This window comes from Puntigrus tetrazona, chromosome 24, assembly GCF_018831695.1.
Source record: "Puntigrus tetrazona isolate hp1 chromosome 24, ASM1883169v1, whole genome shotgun sequence".
Classification (NCBI taxonomy): Eukaryota; Metazoa; Chordata; class Actinopteri; order Cypriniformes; family Cyprinidae; genus Puntigrus; species Puntigrus tetrazona.
Genome location: NC_056722.1, coordinates 21335800 through 21361390, shown reverse-complemented (window position 1 = coordinate 21361390; position 25591 = coordinate 21335800). Strand labels below are relative to the sequence as shown.

Below are 25591 nucleotides of genomic sequence, written 5' to 3'. Positions count from 1 at the left end.
CCCTGTGATAGAGAGGGAGGTGCAGCGCTCGATGAGATCTGCGCTCTTGGGATTTCAGCGCCCGCCTGCATGGGATCAGTGATTCTACCATAAACAGCCTGCCAATATGACAGGTCTCATAAATAAACATTGAGTGCAGCAGGGAGTGAGTATGTTTTCCCTAAACATGACAGCCCAACACATACACCCACAGAGTCTGATGATCTCTGCTCTAATCCAGACTTATCCACGGCACAACCATCCACTCCTCTGTGTCACCTCTTCTAATATTCAGGTGCTAGATCTTTCTTTCATCGTAATGTGTGGCAATTGCAAGCAGAAGGCTTGATGATGGCTGCATGTGACTCAGCCCGTCAGTAGAAGGCAAAATCAAAGCGCAGGTTTGTCTACGCTCCATGAGTGCTACTGAACCTGGCAGACCTCCTATCCCATAATGCAATCTGATTGTCTGCAGTAGACAGGTCCCTGGCCTCGGAAGAAAGGGATCTCCCTTAGCGCAGCTGCTAAGCCGGGCTTGACTTCTCCCTCACTTGCTCTTCATTCTTTCTTTCTATCTCCTCGGCATGTTCTGTCACTTTCTGTTCATGTGTGAAGGCACAGGCCGCTTGACAGGGCGACTCTCGACTCTAGCAATGCCATTTGTGTCGTGCAGCTTAGCTTCAGGGGTTTGTTTCTCAATCTCCGCTCACAAAAGCCCCTATAAGGCTTGTGTTGTCACAGACCTTCTCCCCTACAATCCCCTCTCCGCTCAAGACATCACCCTCCACTGCCAAGCACACACTTTGCTGCGACATCGGAACATGTTATGCATTATTAAATATACTTTTCCTAAAAGGCTGCTGTGGCATTCAGTTTTCGTCGCGATATGTCAGACTGCTCAAAATATCCCACTGGAGAACGAAGCTTGAAATCATTATCTTGGGATGTTGAGAATAATTTTGCACTGAACAGAAAGCTCACAGCTCAAGTGCATGCTATTATTTTTTTCTTTCTGGCTACTTTCATGATTGCTGCTGCTAAATCTTAAATATAATGTCATAAACCTCTGATGATGATTGATACTTACAATTTCCCACTCACCATATGAATATTTTGTGAGAAACATGACTCAGACAAAACCTCTGCCCTATGGTAATGAGAAATTACTTTATTCTAAAAAAAAAAAAAAATTCATGTCAGAATCTGTTCTGGTATCTTTCTATCTATCATAGATATTTGATTGTGAATGCATAAAGGCTGTGAATGTAAGAAAAAAGCTTGTGTGCATGTTTCAGTATGTATGTATAAGTATATAGAAAGAAATCTAAACTTAGGTAGTTCATGTAAACTTCTTCAGATCAAATCTGTTTAATATAATCCTTAACAAACAACCAGAACTGCACTCACACAAATGCAAAGAAATACAAAAACTAACCAAAGTCTATCATCTTTAGCTCAGTTTGATGCTTAAAGTGAACTTGCATGCAAAATAAACAAAAAAATTGACATTAAACTAAGCATTTGTTGAACACCATTTAAAAAGTACTGTGTAGTCTAAGAGCTACACAAAAGAAAAAGTCTAAGATTGTTTGTTTAAAGATTCCTATGGTTAAAAATGGCCTACTTTGATGGATTATAACAAATTAGAGCATATCAGGTAAGAGTTAATCGTGTGTGAAAGCAACCTGGACATAGAAAGACAATCAAACGCATTATTTCCGCAAGGGGGCGCTTCCATTCACATTCTCTCATAGGAAAGTCCACTCTCCAAGGTGCTGAAATCTTATTCGGTTCGCATAAATTTTCTACTTGAATATTACAAATAGGTTTACCGTGTGTTTTTTTCAGGTATCGGGAATGTTTTAAAATAGCTCGGTACTAGGCAATAAACCACACAGCATTCTGAATAAATTTGGTTGATGAAAGTTAAAGCTGCAGCAAAATCATATTACTAGATCCCACGAGTAAATTATGAAGTAACGCACGGCGCACGCGTTCACACAAACCAGCCTAAACTTAAAAAGGAAACGGAATACTCACGTTAATGAAATGCGCTTTCGATGTGAAGGGTCCCGCGGAGGGCTGGGTGTTCAACAAGTTCATGAATGACCATAGAGGATCCTCTTAAAGACGGCTTGTTAATCTTAATGTGATGAGTTCGGGAAAAAAAACGGATCCCCCCCCCACCTCCACCCGAGCTAAACGGGCTGACTAAACACAGCGGCTGAAAGGTGTCTCGAGGCACGTCAATCTTCCCTTAAGTCGCGTGCCACATCTCTCTAGCGCGAGACGTTCTCGAAACGGAAATTTCTGAGGCGAACTTCAAAGGAAATGTTTTCAGTGGCGCCGAAATGAGCATAAATTCGACCTCCGCGTGCGTCCCAAACCAGTGCAAACTCACAAATTCCACAGTCTCTCCTTCTTCATCGTTTCGTCTTTCGCGAGTCTCATGATAATCACCTCAAAGCCAGCAACCGTCCTCACCTAAACTTTAAATAGCCAAGGGTCCGTTCTTCCCGACGGCTTTTTTTCAACCGCCCTATATCCAAAAAAAAAAAAAAAAAAAAAACAAGAGACACCCTTCTTGTTTGCGGGGAATAACGACAACCGGTTCTTTTGCTGATATTTTCACTGTTTCCTCGACGTTTCGGACGTGAGCGAGATACGAATCGCACCAATTAGACCCGCGCGCGCCGATAATATCCTCACGCGCATATACCGCGAGTGTTCGGCGGGAAATGATGGCTGGGGAAGATTACGCACTTGGACACTCCACGCACACTCTCTGCTTTTACACATCCACTCAGCCCTCACTGTTTTCTGCTCATCCTCTCCCTCTCTCTCTCTCTTCCAGCAGTTTAAAACTCAGATGGGACTTCAGCAAAGACACAAACGGGACAGAAAACAGTCCCCTTTTTTATATTCTAACAAATGGTGAGGGACATGGGTTTTATATATATATATATATATATATATATATATATATATATATATATATATATTATATATATATATATATATATACTATAGTTACATATTTCTCTCTGATGTAAGGATCTCTTCACTATAAATACGAAGTAGGATATGCCACCCACAGGGTCCTAAAGGTAGCATTTACTTAAGACTTATTATGTTGGAGCTTCTATTAATGGTGATTGTGTAAATAATCCATTACACAGATTCAACAAGAATGCTGATACATACACTGCAGCTGTTTCTTTAAAAGAGGCTGCCGTATAAAATCACGTTTCCTTAATGCAATTAATAAATGAGCCACATTAATACAGAATTTATAATATTAAATATAAATAATAATTACATTGTAGAAAAAAATAATTTACTGAAATTACTATATTTACTTTATGAAGAAAAAGTTGTAATAAAAGTTGAAAATAAACCAAGAAACAAATCATTTAACGCAAATCAAATTTAACCAAACAGATCAAAAACGAGTGATTATCAAAGTTACGGGGGTATAAAAAAAAAGAAGTTTCGTTAATTAACTGTTAGAAACAATAAAGCAAAGTCATCACTATTTGGAGAAGACAAAGTAAATGTGATGCGTTGCAAAAACATATTCTTTTTAGCATGATGTCCCAGCCTATAAAAAGGTGTAAAAAGCCAGTTTTTCTTTCTTTATTTCTTTCTTTCTTTCTTTCTTTTTTTTAATGCGAGCAACAGCTTAATTTCTGCCAGTAGCTCAGTTCATGTACCTTATCGGTATGCCATTAATTAATGACGCTTAAAATATGCACTGCATAAAATAACCAATACCACAAAGTGTGAATACTTCATAAACTGCTGTTGCAACTCAGCTGCCCCATTACCGAGGGCTATATACTTATAAAGCAACAGCTAGTGATAATCATTCATCTCATAAAGAGGCGACGGGTTCGAGCCCCGCTCATTTATGTAGTTGCTCTCAGAAAGCCTTTTATGGAGAACCAATAAACTAGAATATTGCCAGTGCGTGACATCCTACACGCGAGGTGATTGTGTGTTTAATTTCGAACATACCAGTGTCTTAAGTAAAGAAACGGTAATATATCATCTTACAAAAAGAGTTTTACACCAACAGGGTCCACTGACAAAGCCATAAACAAAAAGGGACACAAGCGCGCAAAAGCGCGATGTAGATTTTACGCACTGCAGGAGAAACAGTGAAACCATCCATTTAGAAAAGCAAATGAATACATTTGCGTATTTGGATTAGTCCATCCATTGAGTTATACTCAAATAACGCTTCTAGAAAGCCGGCATGCCCGTTAAAACACCCACCGCGCATCAAAAGTTTGGACGAGACGCACCCATTAACCACACATACATCGAGATATAAAGTCCTCGTTGATCTCACCTTCACTCGAAAGCTTCACTCTAAAGCGTCCATCCGAACGGTGCGAAGAGATCTGATGCTGCACACCGATATTTGACGGCTTTGAATCGGGACATCTTGGAGACGCGCAGGTGCGGAGCTGAACTCGGAGGCGACCACTCCTGTCCTCGGCTCCGGGAGAATGGTGGTCTAATCGAAGGCACAAATGGCACTTCAGCGAGTCAAACAACTCAGCAAACAAACGCGACGGCGGAGAAACACTTTTCCGGCTTAGTGTTAGGTTTTGTCGAAGCTTTATTTCTTTGGGGTGGATTTGACAGATGAGATGCCTTGGGAAGGTGGGATTATATTCAACATGTGGCGGATGGTAGTGGGGGCGACTTGATTAAAAAAAAAAATATATATATAAATAAATAAAAAATAATAAATTATAAAAAATATATATATTGTGTGTGTGTATATATATATATATATATATATATATATATATATATATATATATATATATATATATATATATATATATATATTAAACGTTGTGATAACATAATGAAATATTTATTATATATAATATATAGAAAATACTGTCAAAAGTTATGACTTTTTTTATTATAAAAAAAAAAATCAATGTTCTTGGGGTTTTTTCATTTTATTACTGCACATTCAGAAACGTAAGAAGGTTGTATGTCTGAAAAAAAATTCAGCAACTAAAAAAAAATAAAAAGTACCCTCAAAGAAGGACTTGACAAAAAAGTAATGACTGGTGACTTCAGAACCACCATGCTTCACTGCATGTGTGAAATTAGCATGAAGACGTTATTTATTTCTGCGACTTGCCTCTGATTCGCACCTGCACATCTAAATTAGTGATGGAGAAGGAAGATGAATTTTCCATCACGGACCATTTAACCTAAAAGTGGCCAGTCATTAGTTCGGACAGGAAGGTCAAGGCCGCTGATATGAAAACCTAAACGCTGCTTGTCTACATAAAAAAAAAAAAATGAAGATGACTGCATAGGCTGCTGAATAATTCATGTGAGCAACAAGAACTAAATCACCTTTGGGGTGACCAAAAATCAGTTTAGCTGAGAGTCATCATGTAAGTCAGTCAAAACATAAGGCCATCTGCGCAATCAGATGATGTGTATCACCAACTTCACCTAAACGCGCGCTTTGAAAATCAATAGATTTCCTTGCTTCACAGACGGGTGTGTTTACCATTTCGTACTCCGCACAGCCATGCATCTTAAAATCTATCGTAAAGTTCAATAGCTCGCTGGCGCTGCAACTGACACGGACGGACAATCACGTGACTGCATCAGCCAGTAGGAGCGCAGCCCGTGTTTCCTTCGGTGCTGTCATACCTTTCAGTTATCTGAGAATTGATGACTGCCTCTCATGTGGCTCATCACTGTCTCTCACATCTGAGAAGAGCGTTGGGTTTCATCTGTTCCGTCCAGTGCATATCTGTCACACGGTAAGAAATACGAAGAGAGATCACTACCAAGTAAAATGTTTCCACGGATGGTTTTGCGTAGACAATACCATGTCAAAATCCAGTTTAATTCTTCCGATTTTCCAATATGATCCTAACGTTTTGATTTATTGTGATCTTTACAGCGGAAGTTGGGTAACTCATCTGGAAAAGTCAACCTTTATTTCTTTGATAAGACATTTGCGATCTCTTACGACCATTTTTAAATCTTTATGCAGATCTTAATTAAACTAAACCATAAAGTAATGGTTCACTCAAAAATTGAAGTTTGCTGAAAATGTTCTCGCCCTCAGGTCATCTTAGATTAGCTTGTTTGTACATTGGAATATATTTGAAGAATTGTAGCATTATATCATGCTAATGGAAACGGCCACTGCACTGAATGGGTGCCGTCAGAACGAGTCCAAATAGTTGATAAAACATCTCAATAATTCACACAAATTCCATCAGTCCATCAGCTACCATGAAGTAAAAAGCTGTGTTTGCGTGCAACAGTTAATATCATCTGCCAATATCATTCAATTTCATCCGTAACATCGCTTTCTCCTGTAAAAAAAATCAGGAGAGTAATGCTCAGGCCACGTTTACAAGCTGAAATAGTTCCAAACAAACATTTCAGAGGATTTTGACATCAGGCGATGGACTTTTTTCACATAATTTGGTATTTTGATCAAAAGGCGGCGATTTAAAAGTTTAAACGTTAAAATGATAGACGGATTAATTGTGATGTTTTTATCAGCCGTTTAAACTCTCCTCCCGACGGCACCCATTCACTTTGGAGGATTCAGTGACGCAATACACTTCTCCAAATCTGGTCTGAAAAAGAAAAAAAAACTCAACTACATCTCTGTTGAGCCGTCAATGAACCTATTTGCCCATGCTGAAAACAAAAGCGATTAAAAAGAATTTTCACTAAAAAATTGATAGTAAATCTCACAAACAGTTACAAAGACGCAGCAATTAACATTAAACTAAAAAGTCAAACTTCGAAGTAGAAAAGCTGTTAGATTAGCTATTTTTTTTTTTTAATACTAATCAAAACAACCCTAACAACTACATTTCAGCTAAGATTAATTGGAATGCACACACTCTTCATATATCTTCTTTCTTAGGTGATTAAGCAATGACAGAACTTTAATTCAAAAGGCTAAACTGTCCAACCATCTTTCTAACTTCTCAGCGTCTTCAGCTAGTCAAAGCGCACGGCATTTAAACATAAACCTCTGCTATAAATGACAAGCGCTGTAAAGAAAATGTGTCACGTAACAGTGAATTTCTAAGACTGAAATAGTACATAAAGCCTCCTGGTGAAATGCATGTGACAAAGCCTCATTCGCTTGTGTTTTAAGCTTTTCAACGCATTTAAAAACGGAGCACCATAATCGTGAATTTTTACATTCGAGCTCCAGTTTATTGAGGTGAAAATATTCACAGCGGCGGATGACGTTCCTCCAAAACGTATCTCATCAAACACAAAACACACGAAGCCTCCAAACCTACAGTAAACATGACAACCCAACAAAAATTCAAATTTGTTTTTAGCTGGAGTTCATCAAATCTAGCGCCTTTTTTTAGGACTGCGTGAGGCCTTCTGTCACCGTGGCTTATTTTAGTACGTTAATGAAAGCAAACCGGCCTGCTAATGATAATGATGACAAATTGTCACTTGGCCATGAAGATCCGCCCAGTGCCTTGGGATCTGGTCTTCTAAATTAGGATTTGTCAATAACGTGCTGCCAATTTGTCTTCTCACGGATCAAAAATATTGGTTACTGTAACTGGCAGGCGGCAAATGATTTCTCCTGGTTTATTTACAGTATCATCATTAGCATACCGGGGGGATGTATTGGATAAAATGATATGCCTTTGTGGATAAAACTCATTGAGGCTGTCTAGGAGACAGAGACACGGCTCTGATTTAATTTGCTCCTTACTGTCTACGCAACTATTAATAGCGAGATTCAATTAAGATGCGTTTAATTCTTAAATATGGCAAGATTTTTTGATCTGCGGGTATTAAATGGAATGCATCAAATCAAGCGTGGCTCTGAAAGCGTGTTAATGACGCGGAGTTCCAATTAATTGTGACATGACAACACGGGCATGCGTAAATACAAGGAAAATGAATGTACTTATCGCTCCCGGTGACTCTGAGGATTAGTAACTTTCCTATCTGAACGGCATCCGATGATCATCCCAATAACAGCTAATAAAATGACTAACGACGATCGGGTCAATAGGTAATTAAGCTTAAGCTTATACACACGACGACTGACAAATTAGCTTCGAATGGATTCCGAGGCCACAAACGTTTCACCCGATCAGGCCGTATGCATTTCCAATCAGTCATGACTTCGCGGAGCCTGTAAGCACGCCTCGAAACAGCTTGTTTCCATGTCTATGCACCATTTGGCATTCATGCAATGCGTTCGGATATATATCGGGAAAATCTGTTTATTGGTATAACTATGAACACGGACAGAATGCATCTCAGGCTTTAACCTTTTCTGTTGCCTGCAAACGGCCTTTCAACAGCATCCTTACTGGACTTTACGCCCTCTCCATTTTCTCTCGCTGCAATCCGATTACGTGCATTTAGAGGGACGCAGTCCAAAACACTGTACGCGGCCTTCTCGGATTTCAAACGGATGTTAGGAAATGCATAGCACGTAATTTGTTAATTTGTTTGGTCGCCTGCTAATGAATAAAAATAATATCTGGCTCAAAGGCTAATAAATCAATGCCGTTTATAGATTTCCAATAGCATCGATACTATGTCAATATAAAAAAAAAAATTAATTTAAATTAATTTCACAAAGAACAATAATTGACACTTTTGCAAGCGTTCCCATTTGCATCTTCCTAAACTTCATCTTGAAGCTGTGAAGGATTAGATTACAGCCAGTTGTTTCCGACACCCTACGCTACTTTAGCCAAACTAAAGTGGACCGATTTCCACTTCAATCCCTGCAACGCACTTCATTTCTTCACAATAAAGAAAATAACAGAGCTTAGGCAAGCGCCGTTTATTTTTCAGAACTAAGCACTTTGAGCGTAAACCTTTTTTTTTGCAGCTTTTTAACATACAGATTTCCAAGCAGCAATTCTTTGCAAAACCAAGTGAGAAAAGCCAAAAACTAGTCCGAAAGAAAAGCTTATGAGACTTTTACGTGTTATCATAATTTAAAACTAATCACACGTTATTTAAACAAGACGAGACCTGAACCCCAGACGCTCCTATTTGATAAATACCGGAAAAAATAGAAGATTCTGTAAATACAGTGACTCGTTTTTATTTCATCACAATGAAGATAACAATTTCATGAGCATTCCTTTTTCGTGACTAGGGAAACATCTAAAAAATAAATCACGGCCGCACCTCTATTTAACTTCTAAATACTGATCAGGAATAGAAAAAGTTTTGGAGTGCTTTTTCTGTTCACCTATCACATAGTCCACACGGATGCATATATGTCTAGAATTCTCCTCGGAGGGATACAAGCTGATCTCCCCCTCGACTTTAGTGTCCTGCATCACGTCCACGGCATCATCCAGATACAGCACGGCCTGTTTCCAGTGCGTCTCTGGTTTGAACGGAGACGTGGAGAGCACCAGGGCCTTCTCCTCAGCGGGGAAAGTCACCGTGAACCAGACGCAAAAGGCGTGGACGGAGGACGAGCCGAAGCACCGGCAGCTGAACACGCCCCTCACGTCTCGGAGCTGCTCCAGCGTGACCGCGTTCAGGTCCAGCTCGGCAAACTTGCACGGGTGGGAGAGCACATCCTCCACCGTCACCGGATTCACGGTGATGTCTTTGTTCATGATGCACTTCCTGGCAAAGTCGCTCATGCAGGACATGTCCACGCCGTACTGTCCTTTGACTGTGCTCCAGAAATTCAATCTGCCCTCCACCACCAGATCGTTTATGGGAGCGAGGTAAAGATCCGCCCGGGACGGTAATATAAGGCCTCCGGGTTTGAGCCACTTATCCCGGGCGAAGATCACCGAGTTCAGCATGGATTCGTGGAGGAGCGCGTAGCCCATCCATTCGCTGACAATCACATCCACCTGTTCGGCCAGTTCGATCGTCTCTAGTGTGGCTTTAATGACTTCGATCGTGTCCTCCATCTGATTCAGTTTTACGATCCTCACAGCCTGATCGGCGATCGAGCTCGCTTCGACTGCATAAACCTTCCTGGCACCCGCTTGCGCACAGAATAAGCTCAGGACGCCGGTACCGGCTCCCACATCAAGCACCACTTTCCCTTCTATTGACTTACTGTTTTTAAAAATGCCCATTCTGTACGTGTTAGTGCGGACTGTGTCTGCAATCATCTCTTCGTGAATGGTGACATCGGAGTAGCTGTCAAAGTACATGTAATCCTCTGTGCTCCTGTCTAATTTTCTTTTCTTGGTACCCTGCTGTGACATTTTCCACAAGTTTGCCATGCGTCTTTAATCTTCCCAAAATAGCTTCCGTATCCGAAACGCACGTCGAAAGGCATCATGGGAGATGTGGTTTTAAACACGCCCGTGTGATTCGGAAAGAACGACGGTCAGTTCCGAAATGAACTACACTTCCCATGAGCGTCAGGAAATTCTTGCTAAAACTAGAACGTATTTTATGTTTTGTTAAAAACAAACACTTATAATAGCCATAACAGTTTTTTTTGCTTTTGCCCTCAAAGAATTTAGATAAATGTGATAACCGTACCAAAAAAAAAAACATGTGGAGATAACTCTAATGTCACAATGCTTTCTAACTATTCTAAAAAAGCAGTTTCTTTTAAGTGTCAGGTTACCCTGAGTTAAATAGGTTATAATTTTTGTTATCTGTAAAGATATTTAGAGAGGGAGGGTTAGGCAGCATATCGTGATAAAGTACATACAATTACAAATCTAATACTGTTCTCTACTGTTCCACAAAAAACCAATACTTGTTTGTCACAATATATTCGTGCAGTTATTTAAGTTAATGCTGCATGCTGGCCCACACAAATAAGTGGATTAAACCTGATAAATTCTCTCCTTTTTTTTTTTTTTTTTTTTTTTTAAGCGAGTATCTTTGCTGTCTGCCTGTTGGCAGTAGTTCCAGGACAGCTGTTTAAACTGACTGTGCCCAGCTGTAGCTGTACTACCATAACACCAGGGCTCCGTCTGAGCCAAACCGCATTTTCCACCATGACGGATAGCATGATCTGCTTTTAACCTTAATAAAATAGCACTGCCTCACCCTCGGCCGTCACTCTCTCCGCACACGCTAAAGGCTACACACTGACAGCAGGCTATTCCTCTTGAATACAGTGTGTTTTATGATTTCTTCTGCTTTATCTATGGTGATAAATGTTCACGGTTGGATTATGAGATCTGGCCTTTTTTTCAGTGTTGTCCTCAAGTTGAACTCACAGAGTAAGGAAAAGTCAGGGGAGAAGAATGGTTATCTTTATATGACACACATTTCTATTAAAGGAAATTAAACTATCATACAGGGATAATTAAGAAAACATGAACGCATTGCATGACCGAAAAAAAAAAAATGTTGTTAAGTAATAAAGTGTGTTACAACGCTCCTGTGTGTTCTGGTTTGTTTATAGGGTGTTTCCTGATTATTCTGATATATTCTGAATGGTTTCTAGGGCATTGATAATTGATTTTAATTTATTTTGGATTGTTTCTAAGAGATTTTGTAGATGATTACAGGGACTCCTGGATTCACTAAAACCTTTATAATGTCTTTGTGTGTTGTTATGATTATGCGAGTTCAGAATTATTTGTAGTTGTATGTGTTGCTAGGTGACATTAATGTGTTATAGATGCGTGTGTTAATGTGTGTTAAAGATGTTATAGATCAAGTTGGTCCGTCTGTGTTTGAAGTAAAATGCATGAAGCAGTTGGCAAATTCAAATATTCTATATCCAAATGCATGTTATCCATCTTTTTGTGAACATATTGTATCCATGTATGTTACACTTAAAAAAAATTACAATAACAACAATATATAGAACCCCCATCTTTTTTTTTTTTTTTTTTTTTTTTTTTTTGCGATACAGAATTAAAGATCTTTCACTACTTCCATTTTATCATTTTACCATTTTAACATGAAATCAGAATGCACCCTTTGCTTTCCAAATGCACAATAACAGTCTTATTTGGAACAATTCATCTTTTCATTAGGACACACAGACTATTTGACAGTCTTAACTGTTAGTCATATAACTATTTAGGGTGTTTTAGCACACTAGGATTTGGTTTGGCTCCATTCTGGTACTTAACGCTCAGTTTCACCATCAGATCAATTCCTGCCCTCATTGAATATCTGTTTCACTTGGAAATAAGGACATCAACCAAGGATATGGGAAACATTTAGTCTCCTTTTTAAAAGCTGGCAAGGGTATTCATTTTGATATGTTGCGTTTGCATTTTTTTCTGAACTGCACCCAGCTTGCAACCACCGTTTGGGTGGCGACCCACCAGCTGTGGACAAATGTATTAAAATGTGGTGTTTTGCAAAATTCCTTTGCACTGTTTGTCTCTTTTTCCATATCTCCCTTGGGTAGTTTTGAGTCCTTGCTATGATAACACACAATTTAAACAAAATCCACATCCTCTGAATGTTTTTACACCCTCTGAAATGATTGGAAAGTAAAAAAAACCCAGTGTGTTTGCACAGACATCGGCACCTGATCTCGCTTTAATTAAAATTGCACATCACTGTTTGCCCATCTAAAGCACAGACTCTGAGCTGATTGGAAGGGGATGGACTGGCAACGAAGGAAGAGACTTTGCTCAGTGGTCCTGAAACATGTCTGGAAAGCCTGAGATAATTTCAGAGCGGAGAGATGGTGGCTTCTGCAAAGGGAAGAGACTGGTTGTTCAAGCATGAGTGTAACAGCGGGAAACCAAATCACTTTGGACAATGAAGGATGTCCTGAAAACATTTGATAACACAGCTCAAGCAGATTTTTTTCTGGGTGGCTCATGTTGTTTCCAATCCGCCTGCTGAATCTTGTTTGGTTGGATCAGTTAAGGGTGAGGACATGTGATAAGTCTGCTGAAAGGATGAAACTAGAAGGGGAAGTCACACTCACTGTGGCGTATTGGTGGTTTGATTCAGTTATAACAGTGCCACCCTGACGGCGCGAAACTGATTCCTATCTGAAGCAGCAAACACATTAACATTGAGAAAACAACCTGTCCAGCAGTAGGTCAAAATGTTTCTTTCAGTTCAACAAAACAATAATGTGGTCCTCAGTCTGCTTTGTTACTGTGCATTGTACAAACACGGTATTTTTAACAACACGGTTCATTGTTAATTACAGCAGCCTAAATATTTTTTAAAACAACAAATACTTATACCTTTAATAACAGCAGTTTCCAGCTGATATGAACACTAGTGGTGGTAAAACACCAACTGTTTTTAGTATTTTCACACAAACTCGCAGGGGCAGATTTTGAATCAATCGAGTTCCATTATTTGAAAACTATTTTTTTGTGTGTTTGCATCACATAGCAACCTGTATGGCTTTTCTGACATTGTAAAGTTGCTCTGTAGCTCACCCGGTAGGCCTACAAAAATGTACTTTGTAGACTTGAGGTACAAGTCCCACAACACACATCACATAAAACACCTCGAAGATCTAACAATATTAAGTTAGGACTAAAGGCTAGGTTTAGGTTTCAAATGCAACGCAGCATTAACATTTTAGCTCCAATCACTGGACATGTAATATCCACAAAAACATTCAACATAAATAAAACAGCGCCACTTTTACTTAATATGTTTGGGATAAAACTGAAAATGTGGCGAAACATCCAGGAAAGCAACATGACGTTTGGAAAAATGTTGCAACATGCACTTATTCCCAAATAGCCTGCGATTATTTTTATCGTAGGTTTTTCTCCTTTGTTAAATTATTGAATTAATGTATGTTTAGCATTATTATTAATATTTACAAAGAAGATCATCAAAACAGAACCCTAGTGAGTGCATGTGCTAACCGCTTGCCTCAAATTTAAAATGCAGCATTACTGCAAAATGACTAAGACTTGCGAAACGATTTTAAACACAGCGCATGAGGTAACACCTCAATAAACGGTTGAAACTGATGAGCAAAGCAATAGACATTCGTAAACACACAAAGTCGCCTCCGGTGGCGAACCCAGAAATCGGTTAAACGAAAGGAGACCGTTAAAGTTTTATGAAATCACACTCCTCATACGAAAACGAAAGTGTGCGCGTTTGTGTGTGTCTCACTTCTCTCCTCAGCTGCTGTTGGAATTCGTGTGCCTATGGGGACATCCTAAGTGCTGACAGCAGGACTGAACCTGTCACCTGCCTGACCATCGTCTGTGGCTCTCCATCAGCGTCAGGCCTGCGGGCAGTACCGCCTGCCAAAATGCCCACTGTCCACGCTGGCCTATTCAAAAAATAAAACCCCTTCTGAGAAATTAATATGTGATGCTCTGGCCGAGGATCGATTCCAGCTGGATCAATGTGGAAGTGCCTTGATATTTTACTCTCGTAGTGAGGCGCGCATTAGACAACAGCGGTTTGTTGAAATCTGCGTTTTACTGAACATTGATTATGGCCACAATCTGTTTCAAACTGACAGATGAGTTGATAAATAAGGCAGAGAAAAGACTTTAGCTTTGTAAGCTGAACAAAAAAACAATATACAGATGTAAAGCAAGTTGCATTTTAGACAAATGTGTTATGATGTCATTTTCAACTTTATTTTTGCAGGCACTTTTCAAGAAACTATTTTATCTTTTTTTTTTACTGTAAAACAAGAAAACAATAACAAGAAAACAATTTGCCCCTTCATTAACATTTGAACCTATTCATCAGTTTTACCAAAAGACCTGCAGATAAAATAAATTCACCTTTCAGATAATACATGAATTTACTGGAATTCTGCTTTGTCTGACAACTAACTTGTTAAAAATAAAATAATAAATAAGAAAATGTGTTACATTAATGACACAATTATGAAAATACTTAGTGCTGTTAGATGATTAATTACAGTTAACTGCATCCAAAATAAAAGTTTTTGTTTACATAATATAAGAGACTGTACTATATATATTTATTTTGTATGTAAATACTAACACATGCATTTATATATTTAAGAACAATATGTTAAGTTTTTAAGTTTATATATTGTATTTACATATTACATAATACAATAAATATATGCGTGTATATACATGTGAATATCTTCAAAATATATACAGTATGTGTGTGTATATATACTTAAAAATGTATATATATAATGTACATCAGATATTAATAAGAATAGTATATATATATATATATATATATATATATATATATATTTTTTTTTTTTTTTTTTTTTTTTTTTTTTTTTGGTTTGACAACTAAATCAAAGTTTAAAACCAAAATGAACACTGTTCTTAAAGAACATTCCTGTTACACACATTCCTCCTTTTAACCCTATACAACATGACATGTGGTGACAGCTATCTTTGTTTTCATTGTCACGTAGTTGTATTCAAATACGTTCACTTGCACAATAAACAAGAATACCACACAATCATCCGTCAGCATAATTGTAGTCGTTCTGTAGCATGTATACCAACATATACACCCTGAGACCCGAAGAAAACAACAGTCAACACACAGACAAAAGAAAGATCATTAGCCGTGAGACCAATTCAAGAAACCACTTTTCTTGGTTTCGCTGTGGTGGTTCATGGTTAGAAGGTATTTACAGAAGAGATCTTTCCCACTGGGCTCTAATCAGCATGGAAGGGCAACACACTGACAGTCTTGAGCACAAAAAGCATCATATGTGACTCTCAGAACAGCTGATTAGTATTCCGAGTCTGATTTTATCCTACTTTAAGTGTCAATATTACTAGTCTCATTCTTAAACCAAGAAACCAATTGACAGTGGGGTAAAAAATATACTTAATTTAAGATATTCTCTAAAACCAAATCTTCTCAAGTAAATTAATCTCGTTTTAAGGATGCTGTAGTAGAAGATTTTACATAAAAATCTGATTGCCCAAATGGGAAAAAAAAGCACAGTAAGAGCGGCATTGTGGAGTGCCAATTAAGCATCAGATAATTTTGTACTGTTTGGTTTACGGTTTGCCAGCGTGAGGTGCATCTATTTTTACCTCCAAAGGCTCGTGTCCCACTGTGCTCGTACTGGACACTATCAGAACATCACCAATTAACAGGCAGGTGCTAATAAGGTAGACACGAGCCAGATGGAGCAGAAGATGAAAAAAAGAGAATCTGTGCTTATTCTTTTTATGATCAGAAATCAAAATCTACTCCTACACGCACGTCTAAGTAATAAGAGAAATGGTTTCAAAGGGAATCTCCTACTAGGAAATTGTTACTTTTTCTATTTTTTTCTTTACTCCTTTCTTTTCTCTCTTTTTTTTTTTTTTTTTTCTGGATGTGGTTTATTCATATTCTACTCACATACACTGGACAAACATCAAGGCATTTAATGGGAACCTAATTTGGTATAGCTGTCGTGAAGCATGATTGGGTCTATTTAAAGGGATAGTTCACCCAAAAATTTACTCACTCTCATATCGTTCCGAAGTCGTAAGACTTCTATTAATCTTCAGAACACAAATTAAGATATTTTTAATGGAATACGAGAGATTTCTGTCCCTTCATTCATTGGCAGTCTATGCAGTTACCGCTTTGATGCTTCAAAATATTCATAAACAGAACCAGAAAAGAGCAGTTTAGTTAAAATTTTCTGAAGAGACTTTTATGTTGTGTTTTTAAGGCTGCGTGCACTAAATTCATTAACATTTACCATACCAAAGCAAAAAATATGGTTTTACATATTGCATTTTACAGAAGACATAGGGGAAAATTTTAAGTTATCCCTTATTATATGGCCCATTCGAAAGCCTTATATGAATCTCTTGTTATGTCTGGCACCATACACTACTAATACATACCAGACTACAGAGAGAGCTTTCCTCTCTCAAGGAAAGACTGAAATTAAACTCCTTGAAGTTGCTTTCCACAAACCTGACCTTGAAGGTCTGATAAATAAAATCAGTGACCCTCAGATGGCTTTGTAAAGAACATGACTCTCTTGAGTGAACCAGAGCTGAGAGGGTTCTTATGAGACGGCTCCTTATAGCAGCCTGAATACACAGAGCGCCGTCTTTCATAAGCAACCAGACCGAGCCTGTGAACAAAACAAGAAAAAAATAAAAGAAATCCATTTAGTATGTTAGCAGGAGGTGTAATTGGTAAGATCTGTTTATGTAATTGCACATATTGGTTTTGGCTGTGATGATCAAAGTTAAAATTAAATTAGAGCATTGATGAACTGTTGGAAATGTATGTTTTTGAAACCCACTTCCAGGGCATTGAACAATGAAATGGATAGATAGATAGATAGATAGATAGATAGATAGATAGATAGATAGATAGATAGATAGATAGATAGATAGATAGATAGATAGATAGATAGATAGATAGATAGTTAAAAAACTCAACTCAAAAGGTTATTTTTATCATTGTGACTTATCTACAGGCTCTCTGACTTGGCATGTTGCAGTTCGTACCTCTCAGAGCTTTGGTTTATTTACACACTCCCAATCATCGTTGCAGATCTGGACAAGAACACGTTTGCTTTCTTATTCTCTGCGGTCTGTGGACTTTTCCCACATGCTTTTCTGACTTAGAGATTCTGCTCCAGGTGTTGGGATATCAGCAAACACTCGTGGGTATCTCCGTTCTTGGCTGCTGAGTTGTTTGTGTAAGCTGTGTCTTTGTGAGGTGCTGCGGAGGACTCCCAAGGCGTTTAATCTCCCCAATACCACAGGCTCTTAAATAAATCACAAGTGTGAGTGATTGGGCGTTGGACACAGTGGACGTTCGACAGGACTGTTCCTGACAGAAATCACTATTTACCTCAGGTATGCAAGGCATGTTCAAGGTTCCTACAAACCACTGAAATATTAACACTGCCCACCTGCACTTTTTCTGCTCGCTGTGAATTATACAAGACGGTCGCAAAGTTCTAGCCATTTGCTATGCTAGCTAACTTACAGTTGCCTGTCAGTAAATCCCTTCCCTCATTCTCACTGGCTTCTGCTGTCTGTCTTTTTATAGATAGATAGATATAACAAGAGAATGATAGATAGATAGATAGATAGATAGATAGATAGATAGATAGATAGATAGATAGATAGATAGATAGATAGATAGATAGATAGATAGATAGATGGATAGATAGAGCAAGAGAGTGATGGAATAATAGATAGCACAATAGATAGATAGATAGATACATAGATAGCTAGATAGATAGAGAACTATAAATGGAATGACAGAACAATAAACTCTGCTCATCTGGATTTCTGAATCCTGTAACATTCTATCGATAAGGAATCATATTAAACTTGGCAGCAAAGTTGCTGGCTGGTAGTATTTTGCTGCATTCTCCACTGCTGCTGAAATGTAGCCTGAGGGAGCGAGTGATGGCCCTACACAAAACTCAACTGATGGCTGTGGGCATCTGCCTTCAGGGCACCAGAGCGAGTGTCCAGAGTGAAGACAAATAGACCGCTGGACCTATTGCACACACTGGACTTCAGAACAGAAAGTAGCAGTATCTTTATTTTAATCCAGATAGAACTAACACAGATACCTCCCGCTTTAGCTTTACTGATATTAGCTTTGTTCTCCAAGTGTGCCCTTTTATTTAGCATATTATTTCTTTAAATCAACCAAGCACACGATATTTTGAAAGTCACTGCTGAACAGCCTCCAGAATTCAGAAATAATTTCAGTCCTAATTGGTGCCTTGTGTCACCTCCGAAATCTAAAAACAAGCCAGTGGCGCCATCGCATTTTTTCTCCCCACATCTTTATAGCACGGGCAAAATCCAATCCTCAGGTTTTTTTTTTCCTTAGGAGAAGCATAAACACAGTGAGGGAAAGCATTTGTGATGATAGAATTATCCAGTGAAGTATAGGGACACGGGCAGGATGGCAGAGAGCACAGCGTGTCGTTCCGTAACACCCTGCTGCATTCAGCTAATAAGCCCTAAATAATATCCTGTGACCAGCTTGGCTCTTTATCACTGGGATTTGCCCTGTGTAATAAAGTCACATTAAGCTGGATCAACCATTTTAAACTGTCTTCACAGTGCACGCACAATGAGTCTCTGGACACAATGGACTGTTGTTAGCTGGCTGTTCATAAACCATTGGGAATTATGCACACACAAGCATTTCCACTGACATCATGCATCCGCTCTCAGATGAATGCAGATGGTTCCTATTTCGCAATTTTTTCACTTCCAATTAATGTGTGACATTGCTACGGATATTTGCAGTTGTAAGGGAATACACAATGCACAATTGAGCAGTATTGATAAAAAGTCTCGCTCTCTCGATGTTATTGCTGCTGTGTGGTTAAAATCCTTAAAGTGACAGTTGAAAATTGAAAATCCTGACATCCGCGTGTCTTTCAACAGCAAGGTTCGAAACGACACCGAAACCCAGTGACTTAAAAAATACAGTTTTGGGATAACATGAGGATCAAACGATGACAGAACTTCCATTTTTGTGCAAGCCTGTAAAGTATGAGTGTTAATGTTTGTTCTTAACTTTCATGTAGCTATGCAGCATTCACTTTAACACGAGAGTCATTTACTTTTCTTCAGCGTTCATTCACTTTTTTCTAAACATTCATTCATTCCTGCTGGTAGGTTGAGAATCTCCAGTGAGCAGACTTACTGAGAACGTAGATAAAATATGCTGACAAATATAAAAACCTAAATATATTCTCCATATAAAAATGTCCTTGTTATATTTTAGATGACTGTGCATTTGTAGCTTAAGCATGCCTGTTTTGAATCCACAAAATGACATGAAATTATTAAAACGGGGAAGATGGGAGGAAAAGGAGGAAACTTGCATAACTCTCCCCTCCAGATTTCATGCAAACCAAATGAGACATAATAATGTAACATGATAGATTAAGCACATCGGTCACCATTCTTTGCATAATTTAAATCACATAATGATCTATATATAACCATTCAGAATCTCCTCTCAGAGTCTATAAATACAGTGGGAAGCTACAGTGTCGCTGACATTTGTATGAGCACACTAATGACCAAAGGAAAAAAATCCAATACTTTTGCTGAAAATGGCTGAACTAAAGTTTCCTATTATAGAAGCCTATTAGATGATAGATACCACTCTGATCTTGCTGATTGCGTAACAAGGCGGCAAACCAAATTATTTCAAAGCATACTGCGCAGTTTTAGAAAGACACAAAATAAAAGTTAACCTTAAACCCATTTAGTTGTTGTTGCAGACACTATCAAACAGAAAAGTGCCAGACTTTCAGTTTCTGTGTAATGGGCTCTCTGAGTCACTTTTGTTTCATTTGCCATCAGAAACATGCTCGGATTATTGTATCGACTTGTTTAGGTGTCAGACAGGCTGAAGTATCAGATCTTGACCCAGTCTGTCCGTGCGTTGTGCCGGGTTTCTTTATGTGTGGCATCAAGCTCTGCCGTTGGCCAAGAATGAGACATCACTCTTCAGTTCCGCCTAGAACTATCTATATAAAGGGCGCAGAATCCAGTTATCAGCAGAAAGGGTTGGTAAAAAGGCTTTTTCAGTGCATCTAAACCTTGCTTTCCTTCGCTGCGCAAGGTCCCACTGCTCTTCAAGGTGACTAATTTCATTTCCCTGATTTAAGTGACCTTTGGCAGAGATGTTTTGACTGTAATGATTTCCTGTCCCTTCTGCTCAGCCAGTAGAGCGTTCTGAGTGGACAGGGGTTCTGCTTTATGTCCCGGTGGCTCAGATAAAATGTGTAATGAGTTGTGCAGAGATGTTCGTGTGACCGGGCTAGTGACTGCAAGGTTTGACACTTCAACCTATAGTTTAACTACCGGTCACCCCATCCATCTCAATTCACACTTTGATGCTGCGGCAGAGGGCCAGGCAAAGGATTTGAAGGTTGTTTTACTTTCATACTGGTGAGTTCAGGGATTTTCAGATACGTGAGTGCAGAGAGACTCCGGGGCTTTTCTGCAGCTTTAAATAAAACTAAATTTGATAAATAAAGTTCTCCCTCACTAATTTGCGTAGACTACAAAAGCGACTATACAAAAAATGCAAAGCGATTTTCAAGGTTTATTAAAAATCATATATTAGACTGGGATTTGAGCCCTGGTCCCTTTGCTTGGTAAACAAAAACACCTGAGTAACACGTCTTAGATTTCTTACAAATTGCATTTCGCTTTTTAGTGCTGTACATAAAAAGACATAACAATTATATAAAAGTTAAAATAATAAAAATGTATAATATCCATTTTACTGTTTTTTTTATTTTTTTAATTTATAGATTTATTTGTGTGTTTATTTGTAGCTTGCATGGGCACCAAGGGAACTGAGATTGCCACGCCCTCCAAAAGCATTTTATTAGAAATATTACAATATTAGATTATAATTTATTCCTTAAGAAACAGTACACCCAAAAATTAAGATTTGCAAAAAATGTCCATTTGGCTTTTGTCTATCTTTTTGAGAGGAGTTTGTTTCTTCGTCAGAATAGATTTGGAGAAATAACATCTCTTGTTCACCAATCATCATGCAGTGAATGGGTGCCGTCAGAATGAGAGCCCAAACAGCTGATGAAATCATCATAGTAATCCTCAAGTATTCAGCACAACTCCAATCCATCAAATAGAATCATATGCAGTGAAAAGCGGCGTGTTTGTTTTTTTTTTTTTTTTACTTTTATACTTGTGATATTTTGGCGAAAATATCTATAATAGACTTCTTTATCCATAACATTGCTTTCTTTAGTGAAAAACTTACTGTGCCTGATTTAGTAGAGAAATATGCACAGATCAAGCCCTCTTTACAAGCAACAATTTTAATGTGAGAAGTGATTTATTGTGATTTATTTTTTTTATAGATTATGTATTTTGTCCAGAAATGTTTGTAAAAGTTAAAACACCTTAATTATGTTTATTATTATTATTAAAAATACCCAGTTTTTAATTAAAAAGGCATTAACTGATGGATTGACATCGTGTAAATTACTTGTGTTTTTTATAAGCTGTTTAGACTCTCATACTGACGGCACCCATTCACTGCAGAGGTCTAACTGATGAGCAAGTGATGTATTGCTATGCTACTGTAAATTCTCACAACCTGTTTGGATGAAGAAACAAACTCATCTACACAAATGGCCTCAAAGAGAGCAAACATTCTGCAAAATTTCCTTTGAAAATCCTAAAATGAAAATTAATGGAACCTTAAAAATGACAAATCAGAACAAGAATCGTCCCATACTGGACGTTTTCCATACTTCACACCATAAGCCAGTGGTGTACTGCATTGCTGTCTTTCTCAGTTAATAAAAGCAAGTATTAGCTCAGAGCTCTTCTCGGGTCAACTTTTCAAACATCTGTAGGGCACAGAACTTTCCGCTGGATTTCCACATGGCACAGACGTCCTTCGGAATTCTGCATATGAGCACAAAAAGAGACTGAACGTTTATAATTTATAAAATGTGAGCGAAAAGAGGAGAGGGGAAAGATGGATAAATTGTTGAGTCGTTTGAAAATGTATTCATATTCCGCTCTCCCATAGCACACAAATTTTTCATTCCTGCGGAAATGACTCTGTAGTAGACTTTAGATTTTTTTGACAATATTGAACATTAAAGTTATGGCAAAGTCGTCCCCTGTAGCCAAGCTTTTCTCATAACGCATGTGCTCGTCAATGCAAAATGAGCATTTTGCAGTACCTGATAGACAAATGGGTTGGCCAAGCTCTCTGGGGGCACTGCTCTCCGGAGAGCAGAGAAATATTTGATGTCAGGTAGCTAGGGCTCTTTATGTGTATATTAATACAGGCAGCATGAAATATGAACACACATTTTAATATGGTTAACATTGAGTTCTCCATACTGCCTAGTGCCGTCTTGGAAGCATGACCTGGGGAAAGAGTGGCTGTTTAACGTATGAAAATGCACTCTTTAAGTGCTTTGTTCCATTCTGCAACGGGGAGGGGAATCCGGAGGCAGTGAGCAGCATGGAAGCCCTGGGAATATCATCTTTAACAAAGAGTCTGTCTTAGACAGGCGCCCAGCAACCAAAGAGCTCATCTCAACATTTCAAAAGTGTTCCACCATGATTCATATCCAGTAGCTGCTCTCAGAGTGTGGAGCTGAATTCAGAAGTCACATTTCTTTGTTTTTTTTAACCTGTTAAGAAAAGCCACACAAGTAACTCCACTGTGTGCTAGTACTTTTAAAAGCTCCCATAATATTGTTCCCATTCCTTTTGAATTGAAAAATCTGTTTTATCCGAATAGATTTTAAATATAACCTCATAAATGCATGCATGCAAGCATTGCATCGCTTGCTCACCAGTGGATCATCTGTAGTGAAAGGTGAATGGGTGCCGTCAGAATAAAGCTGATAAATACTTTTCAATCAACTGGTGTCTTATGAAATGCTGCGTAATAAACAAGTCCATCAAGGTGATTTTATAACATTAAACTATTGCTGACTTAAAAGTGAGTTCGAAATCAGTAGAGAAATACTGTATGCACAGATCAAGTACCATTTGGAGTGGAAACTGTCCAAAAACAGTAATATACAAATACAGTGATATTTTTATTAGCTTTTATTAGCTCTCTCATTCCGACGGCACCCATTCGCTGCAGAGGATCTAATGGCAAGCTAGTGATACAATGCTCCGTTCTAATACGGAAACAAAAGTAAATCAACTATTTTAAAATAAAATCAAATAAATCATTTGGCTGACAAATAGCAAGTCTTGTTAAGGATTTTAAACACCGTAGGCTTTAAAGAGACATTCACGCTCTCTGGTTCAGTCAAGCTGTTAAAGGCCAAAGTGCTGACTCAGTAGTCCTGGAGGCTAGAAAGGGACTGGACCATATAAAGCTCTGCTGCTTTCATGGGATATAGTCACACCTGCTTCCCACGGTACTGTCTTCCAATCATAAAGCTGCATTTAGGAAAGAACAGATGAGCCGCTGGCCTGCTGGAGCACTTCCTCTGTCAGCACATCGAGCTTGATGCTATCGCAAAGAATAACCCAGATGCTTTTGGTGAAAATTATACTGTTGAAAAATCTGTTAATCGTCCGTTCCTTTCTAAACGGTGTTTGCGTTTCAGATGGACCTTTCGGAAACATCGCATCCATCTTTGATAAGCTTATCGTATTTTAAAACAACCACTTTGGCCGCTTAAACATCCATTTAATGTGTACTGTACTGTTCAAATGTCTGGGGTCGGTAAGATTAAAATGAGATATTTAAATATTCAGAAAGGATGCGTGACAGTTTATGCTTTAAATATGCTGTTTTAAATATTAATATATTTTTAAATGGAACACGATGCTTTCAGCGTCATCACTGACTTCTCAGAAACGGCGACATTGACTCAGCTATTGGGGATTAAAAGTCTCTAGTTATGGCATCACCCTCAAAATTAAGCACAAGTGGCTCTTATGAAAGATGACTTACAAAAGCCAGCCGTCCTTGTGTGGCTTGCCGTGGTTCCCTGGCGTCAGGGACGGCGTCTGTGATTGACAGGGCCTTGTGAGGGCTCAGGAAGGGCTGACAGTGTTCTCCACACCTCTTCCCGCAAGTCTTTGAAGCCCAGGAGCCGAGCAGAGCGCGGGAGCTAAGGAATGATAAGGGCTTGAATTAAGGTTCAGCATGAGTTTCTGGAGGGGAGAAAGAGAGAGAGAGTTCAAATTAACATAGAAAGGGCTTGTTCAGCATGGCCTCTGCATCCTGAGGAGGTCCCACCGCCTGCCGGCATTACCACAGCTTTGTGATCAGAGCAACTGCAGCTTGTCTGACCGCTCTATTCACATCTCAATGAGCTCATGTAATCACCAATATTTTAATTTGTTTTTCTAATTTATTCTCCACGAGAGCTTGTCACCTATAGACCTCACCGAATGCAACGCTTCATCGTGTTTCATAAGTTGATCAGACCTCTAAAGACCTTCCAGTGTTTTTGGCAATTTATCCAGAACACAAACACCACAGCAAACATCTTTTCTTATGTAAGACCAATCGTCTAATCTTGTAAGCACTCAGGCCACTCTGGAGGTATATAAGCAAGCCGTCTGTAAAACAGTGACCTCCAGGTTTTCACGCCGTAACCAAATTACGCAAATATAAAGTAAGAATGGCCTTATGGTGTTCCTTCAGCAGTGCATTCACATTAAGACGGATTAGACAACAAATAAAATGATGTTTCATTACCAGCACAGTTGTTTCTCTTTAGTTAATGACCACTCGTGTTACCCTGCAGGCTACAGATAAGCGTAAGGTGGCATTAAATGCTAAAACATCCAATGAATCCAAGATGATTGTATTAGTAGTGTATGTGTAATCAAATGTATGATTATTTATGTGTTTATTATTATTGTTATGCAAAGGAACTTACAAATGAGGGAACAAACTGATTCATACTAAGAAGAGAATAACATGAGAGTGCCCTTTTTAATTTGCCTGAAAAGTACAGGTTAGAAAAAAAAAAAAATAAATAAAAAAAATATATATATATATATATATATATATATATATATATATATATATATATATATACACATACATACATACAAGTTTTTGTATTATATACAATTAAATTTTTATACACAATTACATATACAATTACAAAAAAACAATAAATGAATGCATCTAAATTGACATGACAACTAAACATTTTCTATTTTTAAAGAAAACTCCAACTAAA

At 38.4% G+C, this 25591-nt stretch overlaps 2 protein-coding genes across 7 annotated transcripts in view; both read right to left on the bottom strand.

Moving 5' to 3' along the window:
• ntng1a (netrin g1a) overlaps positions 1-4598 on the bottom strand; it is a 73631-nt gene extending 69033 nt beyond the window's left edge. The window contains exon 1 of one of the 6 annotated variants that reach the window (XM_043227043.1): positions 4334-4598. The gene's annotated coding sequence lies outside the window, so the exon portion shown is untranslated. Of the gene's footprint in view, positions 1-2019; positions 2769-4333 lie in introns of those variants that run through there. The other 5 variants (XM_043227038.1, XM_043227040.1, XM_043227042.1 and 2 more) reach the window with 5 other exon arrangements.
• A 4486-nt stretch (positions 4599-9084) lies between these two features.
• prmt6 (protein arginine methyltransferase 6) lies at positions 9085-10324 on the bottom strand. The gene has a single exon (XM_043225677.1). It carries the CDS (start codon positions 10254-10256, stop codon positions 9189-9191), a length of 1068 nt encoding a protein of 355 aa, XP_043081612.1. The 5' UTR covers positions 10257-10324; the 3' UTR covers positions 9085-9188.
• Between the last annotated feature and the right edge of the window lie 15267 nt (positions 10325-25591).

Excerpts from the sequence above, each read along its gene's own strand:
- prmt6 (XM_043225677.1), bottom strand. The coding sequence starts at position 10,256 with ATGGCAAACTTGTGGAAAATGTCACAGCAGGGTACCAAGAAAAGAAAA.